The following is an 8,962-nucleotide window of genomic DNA, read 5'->3' on the forward strand; positions in this document are numbered from 1 at the left end:
TATTGTTTGATTAATTTCAATGGATGTTATTGTAATTTAGTGTGTTATGAATTTTAAATTATTTCTAATATGTAAAAAATTAAATAAAAGTATACAATTTTCGTGTCAATTTCAGATTCACGAGTCAATTTCGTATCACGGGTCATTTTCGGGTCGTGTCGTGTTAACTCGTAAAGTGGTCGTGTCGTGTTCGTGTTGTGGTTTTTAAAAAATTTCGTGTCACGGGTCGTGTTCAGATTGACTGTAAATTTAAAAAAAATGATCAAAACACGACACGTGACATGAATTGTCACCCCTACCTAAGATCGGCTCGTACCAACCAAAAATACAATTTTGGAAAATGACCATTTTGCACAAAACCGTGCATTTTATCATTTTTTTAATAAATGAAAAAACATTTTTATCATAAATTTCGGAAAGCCGAAGTCTACCTTCTCCCGCGCATTAGGTAGTCTGGTTGGCTGTACTCTCAACCGTCAGTTTCTTGTCTTAAATTATGGCTGCCGCTTTGAACCTCCAAACAAGAGGAAAAAAAAAAAAAAAAAAAAAAAAAAAAAAAAAAAAAAAAAAGAAAGAAAGAAAGAAAGAAAACCCTTTGCTCAACTCTCAACTGCGACCTACCCCGCCCTGGAAGTCAATAAGGCAAACCCACTACGAATACTCTTTTTTACTTTTTTTTTCCTTTAATTAATTAATTAAATCTCAATTATTATAATGCATGAGAACGCACGATATAGTAACCAAATAACAATGGCCAATAATCACCATCATCATCCGTCGTCAGCAACGCCACCACCAATCTCTGCAGCCTTTCGTATGGCGACCTGGTCAGACACATACTACTAAATCCAACGTTAAAGTTCGCCTGTTCATCTTTACCAATTTTCTTTCTTATTTTCAAAGTTTCAGTTTGTTTACAGTAAGCTTTTTCTCCATTTTCTTTTTCCTTTTAAGCTGCTCTCAAAATTTTGAATTTTGTGTCACTTTTTTTGCTGTTATCAGGGGAAGCTCCGAATACTGTGATAATTTCCTGTGTGGGTTTGAAGAAATACATCGAAATTATAGTGGTTTTTCTTTCTAAGGATGTATCAATCAAAATCTTGGGTGTACTCGTCCGTTCTGGTTCTGTGCTTGTGTTTTTCTTTACTACATGTTGGAGCGCAGAATGGCATTACTGACCCTGTTGAAGGTAATTTTGAAATAGAATGCTGAATCTTTTCGTTTCTATTTTTGTGTTATGTAATTCTTTTTTTGTGGTCTGGAATTGGGATTAGTTTAAATGGCTCACTTTATTGAAAATGATTAGTTGTCATGAAAATATTGTTAGGTGTAAATAAAGTTGATACAAGTCAATTATTTCAATTTTAGGGAAATTATAGAATTTGGGCACATTTGCGTCTATGATATTCACAATAGACTTTTTCATGATATGTATCATTGCTCTTCTTTTGTTTTGGGGGGGGGGAAAAAAAAAAAAAAAAGGTCTACGTTCTTTAGGCATGCTTATTTTTGTAGGCGTTTGTGTTTAAACCACTGAGTTTTTGGCTTCCAACTTCCAAGTTACAGAATTGATTAAGAAGTGAAGTAAATTTATCACCATTTTCATGTAGTCTGATTAATACCTACCATTTATGCTCAAATGCAGTAAGTGCATTGCGGGAAATTAAGAAGAGTTTGATTGATCCCAACAAGAACCTGAGCAATTGGAATCAAGGCGATCCGTGTACTGCGAATTGGACGGGAGTTTTATGCTTCAATTCAACTCTTAATGATGGTTATCTACATGTCCGGGAATTGTATGGTTTCCATCATTCACTTCAAATTTACCTGATTCATGAAGTTTTGGTTTTTGTTACTTAACTTCTATCTTGTAACTTGTTGCAGGCAACTATTAAATATGAACTTGTCAGGAGCTCTATCACCACAGCTTGGTCGTTTATCTAACATGGAAATATTGTAAGGCACAACAAGTATATTAAAAAGCTGAAAATAATGCGACAATTTATAAGAATAAATTTATCCCTCAGAAGAATTTGTTGAAAATAAGGTGACAATTATAAGAATAAATTTATCCCTCAGAAGAATTTGTTTTAATTTCTTCTTCCCTCTGAATTTTTGTCACTAGGGACTTCATGTGGAATGATCTAACTGGAAGTATACCAAAAGAGATAGGCAACATTACATCCTTGAAACTCCTGTAAGTAAAACTGCTAAAGCTTGTTGGGGGAAAAGTTTTAGTTCATATTTACATTGTTTTGAACTTCTTTTTATTTTTTATTTATTTATTTATTTTTTTTTTTCAGGCTTCTGAATGGAAATAAATTATCAGGTTCCTTGCCTGAAGAGCTTGGTAATCTTTCAAACTTGGACAGAATACAAATTGACGAGAACCGGATATCAGGACCAATACCTAAATCATTTGCCAACCTGGACAAAGTAAAGCACTTGTACGTGTTCTAATTCTTACTTTGACTTATTGAAAGACGCTACTAATTCTTATTAGTCTTTTTTTTTTTTGATAATTTTTATTAGTCTTTTTTATTTCTCCTATAAATCTTATTACATTTTCTTTTATCTTACTGAGCAGCCACATGAACAACAATTCCATTAGCGGGCAAATCCCATCTGAGCTCTCCAAGTTACCAGAACTAGTTCACTTGTAAGTTTAACATTGATTCCTTTTCTTCTGTATTAAATCCTCTTCTTCTCTCTTCATGTTCTTCCAATATTTTGTTAAATGTATCTTTGCTCTTTGCAGCCTACTTGATAACAACAACTTATCTGGGTATCTTCCACCAGAATTCTCCGAACTTCCAAGCTTACTTATTCTGTAGGTTCTCTGACTTATTTTTGCCAATTTATTAACTAAATTGAATTGGTGTTGTGTTTTCTTATAAAAGCACATAATAGATCACCGGCTTTTACATTTTATGCTTCGTACTATTCGCTTCTGATTGTAATGAGAACAATTCAGTAACAAAAAGTTCAAAAGATCTTCATATATAATGAGTCAAAAAAAAAAATGTTAAACTATGAATAAATGTATTATCCTTCACATGCATCTAATTCTTTTCTTCAATTATAATTTCGATTAGTTTTCTTTTGTTTTTATCCTTATATGACAAAGTCAAAGAGGGTATCTTGTATTGAGTTTCTAATGTCTTTCATCGTGTTCTTTTGCAGTCAAGTTGATAATAACCACTTTGATGGGACTACTATTCCGGAGACCTATGGCAATATGTCTAAGTTGTTGAAGTTGTAAGTTCTCTTTGGGATCCTGTCTCTAACTAGTTCTAGAAGGTCCAGGATAAAGTGTTATAATCTGTTTAAATCCTACATCTGATGTCGGCTTTTGTTGCTAGGCTGAATGTCTTATGATTCCTTATATTTGATATTCAAAATAGGATATTGTGACAATTATATTGTCCAATTATAATATGATCACAAAAAAAGAGAGTTGTTTGTTGCGGATTTAGCATATCCTAATCCGAGAGTGAAACCATAAAAGAAAGACAAGAAAACACATACAAGATTTATAGCGATTCACCCTCTATCTAGGAGCTATATCTACTTTTAGCCGCTGCATAATTTCAATACTATAAAGAAGAAAATTATAAGACAGTTACACACCTCTCAGACTCTTATGTATTTCTCTCTATGCTAATCACAAAAACCAGCGTGCTAACACGGCATAAGGTTGATATGTAGGTCCACACCTTCAATATTGGGTATTGTTTGCATTCTCATTGGACAAATCCTATAAAATGCAATAGATGAAGTGAGAGTAATAGACTTGACCCAACCGGGTGGCATAACTTGAGCTTATTTCTTAATATGGAAAATCATCAGTATCTTTAGAAATACAGGACTGTCAGATGCTTTAGGCAATATTTTTCTTCTTCTGTTTTTTATTTAATTAATCTTTTCTAATTTGGTTGTTGCTGTAGGAGTTTGAGGAACTGTGGGTTACAAGGACCAATTCCTGATTTGAGCAGGATACCAAAATTGGGTTATTTGTAAGTTCATCTAACGGTTCGTTCCTTTCAAATAATTGTATCATAGTAATTGCAGGGAGTTGTTAGTCGTTATTTAAATCATATTTAGACACACAATTTTTTTTTAATTTTTATTTTATTTTAATGTTACCTAATTTTGCATAAAAAATTTCAGAGACCTCAAGTCAAATCAGCTTAATGGAACCATCCCTCCAGATAAGCTTTCTGATGAGATCAAAACTATGTAAGACTCTTAATTTGCTATCTGCATTTCTAATTTTATATATATATATATATATATATTCAATTTCTCATATACTAGTAAACTTTGCACGTTCTCTTAGTCTCTCTCTCTCTCTCTCGCTCTGTCTTTTTCTTTGTAGAATTCAATACATTATTTCTTTGATATCAGTAATGTTTACTATCTGTCAATATGTGCAGCGATTTATCCAACAACAATCTTACGGGAAGTATTCCTTCCAGCTTTTCAGAACTTCCTCAGCTCCAAAAACTGTGAGCAATTCTCAATCTTCTCTTTTCTCATGCTTACCAAATGTTATCGACTGTGGTGTTATTACTGGCTATAGAAAATATGTAATGAAGTGATGTTAGAAGTTATTCCTTGTGGCAGGTCTGTTGCAAACAATTCCTTAAATGGCTCGGTTTCATCCAATATTTGGACGGATAGGACTCTCAATTCGACGGAAAGCCTGAAATTGTAAGCCTTGAAGTGACAATACCATGATAAGTGTCTAATATTAAAGCTCTTTTCATTTGTATTTTCATATGACTCCACAAGGGGCATCTTCTTATACTGATTAGAGCTTGTGTATGTAAAGTTTGACTGAACTTGTATTGATAATAACTGTTTGAATTCTGAAATTGCAGGGACTTTCAGAACAATAGGCTTACCGATATTACAGGCAGTACGAATATCCCTCAAAATGTCACCGTCTCGTACGTTTCTGCCCTTCTCCTATTTTTTATCAGAATCGAGTATAAAGTGTATTTTCGTGTATGCAAAACACGACCTCAAATGCATAGTGAAACATTTTCAGACTCAGACTACTAATCTGTTTCTATTCTAGTTTGTATCATCTTGACAGTCTTTTTAAGCTAGATTTTACTTCTACTTTTATATAGCAGAACAAAAGAAGCAAAAACTCTACTTTGTAAATTACCATAAAGTTGTACATTTTGAAGAGATTTTTAAGACACCAAAGAGATCTTTAATTCTTTTTGTCAAATAAGGAAAAAAAAAGAAAAATCATTTGAACTCCAAGCAACATCCTGGCACGAGAGTCTAGCTTCTCCTGGAAGACCTTCTAACTTTTCAAAGCTCTATTGCCGTTTCATTTACCTTTGAAAGTTGTTTCCGATCCCAAGAAGCCAAAAAACTGGCTTTTAAAAAAAGTAGTTCCAAATTGGCTATATTATTGATTTGCTTATAAATGCTCAGGCTTCGCGGGAATCCAGTATGCGACAGCGACAATACCAGCCTAGTCCAGTTCTGTAGACCTGAAAATGAAGATGAAAATAATGGAACGGTGTTGACAAACTCCACTACTAACTGTCCCACAGCATTATGCCCATACCCTTATGAAATTTCGGAGACATCTCCTGTTAACTGTTTCTGTGCTATTCCTTTGATTGTTGATTACCGGCTAAAAAGTCCTGGATTCTCTGATTTTGTTCCTTACAAAAGCGAATTTGAGGGGTATCTCAGCTCTGGTCTCGTCTTACATCAATATCAGCTGGAGATTGTTACATTTGCATGGGAAAAGGGACCTAGGCTTAGAATGACTTTGAAGCTCTTCCCTGTGTATGTTGAAAACTCCACTCATACCTTCAATACGAGCGAGGTTCGAAGAATCACAAACCTGTTCACGGGTTGGAACATTCCAGATAGTGAACTGTTTGGACCTTATGAGCTCATCAAGTTCACTCTTTTGGGCCCTTATGCGAATGGTTTGTCTCAGAAACTTTTTCGTTCTTTTAATTTTCTTCAGAGCTTGTATTTGTGATAGCTAAAATAGAAAGGTATTCTTTTGTGCTAAGTTGCATTGCTCACTATAGCTTCATTGCACGTAAAAACCTGAAAATGCTTCATTCATGAGCATTCTCAATGGCTGTTTATTTGAAATAGTGATTGAAATGCTAAAGGCATAGCTGAACAACTGCAATGTGAATTTCCAGTTGATGATCATCAAGAGATGAGTGTAGCGCAGCCATTGATTTGTTTTTGTTAATACTTCTTCAATGTCCCCAGTGTTTTCTTCCAGTAAGGGAGAGTCCGGTATAGGCAAAGGCGCACTGGTTGGGGCGATAGTTGGGGGAATTGCTGGTGCAACTGCATTATCTGCAATTGTTTCTCTTCTTATCTTGAGAATGCGCATGAAGAGGAACTATCAAGCCACTGTGAAAAGGCGTCAAAGTGAGTACAACCCGCTATCTTCAAGAACTTCTAGAAGAAATTAATTTCTACTTACACCTTGTTCAAGCCTATACGATTTTAATGCAGTGTCCAAGGCCTTCCTTAAGATTGATGGTGTCAAGGATTTCTCTTATAGTGAAATGGCCTCGGCTACAAACGACTTCGACAGCTCAGCGCAGGTTGGCCAAGGAGGTTATGGAAAGGTTTATAGAGGCATTCTTGCTGATGGCAAGGTTGTGGCCATAAAGCGTGCGCAGGAGGGATCATTGCAGGGTGAGAAGGAGTTCTTGACGGAGATAGAGTTATTGTCACGTTTACATCACAGGAATCTTGTGTCCTTGATTGGATTCTGTGATGAAGAAGGTGAACAGGTACTTCCCCCCCACCCACCCTCTCTTTTCAATTTTTAGTTCAACCAAGTTTTCTTTGGAGGTCACTCACTTCCAAAAATAGGGCTTTTGGAAGATCACAACAAGAGCTGAAGTGGGAAAAAATATTTTAATCACAACAAATTCTGAAAATCTGGGATTTCTATTTCCTCCCAATATTTAACATGGCACATTTTCTTCTCGCTTTCTTTTGATGCACAAAGCCAGTGATTTCGCCTGGAAAAGTTTCAAGAATTACCTTTTTCTTTTATGCAGATGTTGGTCTATGAATTTATGTCCAATGGCACTCTAAGGGATCACCTTTCTGGTACACCTCTCAAGTTTCCTTCAAATATGCCCTATATTGTTCTTCACTGATTCTGTCTGGGTCTTGAACACTGCATCATAATGAATATTAACTGCAGAAAAAAAAAAATCTCAATTATACATACCATTTTCACAAACTTCAAAATAATTGTAATATCTGGTGTAGCAGCCAAGTCCAAAGAACCTCTGAGTTTTTCTCTGAGAGTGAGAATTGCCCTGGGATCAGCCAAGGGCATCCTTTACCTGCATACAGAAGCCAACCCTCCTATATTCCACAGAGATATCAAGGCCACCAACATTTTATTGGATTCTAAGTTTACTGCAAAGGTTGCTGATTTTGGCCTTTCCCGACTTGCCCCCGTTCCCGAGATCGAAGGGAATGTGCCTGCGCACGTATCCACAGTAGTGAAGGGCACGCCGGTATGACTTCTAAAATCATACTAATAACATAGTCCTTTGTGTGTAAAAGTAGTTTTTCCTTTCTTTCACCAATTTGGTCACCAACATTAATAGACTGCTGACATTGCTTCTATCATTTTGCAGGGTTATCTAGATCCTGAATATTTCTTAACTCATAAATTAACCGACAAGAGCGATGTTTATAGCCTCGGCGTTGTGTTTCTCGAGCTCTTAACTGGGATGCACCCCATTACACATGGGAAAAACCTTGTTCGGGAGGTAAAAGTTTGTCACCTTTTTTTAGCTCTCTATTTGTTACTATTAAATGAGGCAGCTAACACAAACATAGTTCTTCCGCACCAAACTTTCACACAAATCATCACCAACTAAGAATTTGTTTCATTTTTAGGTGAATTCTGCATTCCAATCCGGTACTATATTCTCGGTCATCGACGAGCGAATGGGATCTTATCCTTCTGACTGTGTGGAGAAGTTCTTGTCATTGGCCCTCAAGTGTTGCCATGATGACCCGGATTCAAGGCCTTCAATGGCAGAGGTGGTCCGACAACTCGAAAACTTATGGCTCATGATGCCGGAATCCAACACCAAATTGACTGAAGAAGTGATCACTGCAAAAGCTGGGAAGGAAGTGAGTCCTCCATCTTCATCTTCCGAAGTAAAGAATCCTTATTTGTCCTTAGATATCTCTGGTAGTAACCTTGATAGTGGAGTCATTCCTACCATTGTACCAAGATGAGAAACATATTGGGAAATTGTGGTGCCCTGGAGGATCTTGTTTGTTTGACTGATATGTTCCTGACATGTTTCGGGATTAATTTTTGTGTATATGATAGGATAGTTAAGATTAGTACATTAATGGATTATTTGAGTGTATAAACTACTGAACAATCAAAGGGATTTCTGATAATGATATTTGGGTTAGTGGGGAAACAAATATTCTCAATTCTATGTTTCCATGGGAATTTTGCGGTTTAGTTGAGAAGGGAACACTTTCAAATTTTGGTTGTGCAGCTTTACTTTGCTTGGTCAAGCCTTGTCTTGTAAGTTGTAATGTTGTGAAAACGAAATAACAACTTGAACATCTATTCCTTGAGCCAAAAGAGAGAGAGAGGGAGGGACTTGGTACTTATTTTTTGTTCCAAATAAAATTTAATGTGACTACCATGGTTATGCTATATTTTCTAGGGAAGTTCTTATAAATCAGTTTCATTTCTATAAGAACAAAATAATCAAATTAAAGAAGAAAGATTAATTTGACAATGATCAGACAATATAGATATGAGTTGTGCCATACAAAGGGTGGGCCCCATGTGACCCTTTGTGAGTTTTAGAACTTTTTTGTATAGATGTCTAATGTACATAATTTATTCATACTTTATTTCACCTTGAAAAACTCTGCAATTACTTGAAAAAGGAAA

General features: G+C 35.6%; 1 protein-coding gene across 2 annotated transcripts; it reads left to right on the forward strand.

The window, feature by feature from the left end:
- Positions 1-499: 499 nt before the first annotated feature.
- LOC21401775 (probable LRR receptor-like serine/threonine-protein kinase At1g06840) lies at positions 500-8,638 on the forward strand. Of its 2 annotated transcripts, none has more exons than XM_024164291.1 (21): positions 500-827; positions 1,003-1,189; positions 1,646-1,796; positions 1,885-1,956; positions 2,126-2,197; positions 2,304-2,447; positions 2,588-2,659; positions 2,759-2,830; positions 3,184-3,258; positions 3,948-4,016; positions 4,171-4,239; positions 4,437-4,508; positions 4,627-4,713; positions 4,884-4,952; positions 5,455-5,963; positions 6,265-6,429; positions 6,517-6,800; positions 7,074-7,125; positions 7,291-7,544; positions 7,668-7,802; positions 7,933-8,638. In XM_024164291.1, the coding sequence occupies exons 2-21, from the start codon at positions 1,084-1,086 to the stop codon at positions 8,278-8,280; spliced, it is 2,877 nt and encodes a 958-aa protein (XP_024020059.1). In that variant the 5' UTR covers positions 500-827; positions 1,003-1,083; the 3' UTR covers positions 8,281-8,638. The 2 variants fall into 2 exon arrangements, with proteins under 2 accessions (XP_024020059.1, XP_024020060.1); XM_024164292.1 differs by having other exon boundaries at positions 7,294-7,544.
- Positions 8,639-8,962: the final 324 nt, after the last annotated feature.

This window comes from Morus notabilis, unplaced genomic scaffold (assembly GCF_000414095.1).
Source record: "Morus notabilis unplaced genomic scaffold, ASM41409v2 Scaffold227, whole genome shotgun sequence".
Lineage (NCBI taxonomy): Eukaryota > Viridiplantae > Streptophyta > Magnoliopsida > Rosales > Moraceae > Morus > Morus notabilis.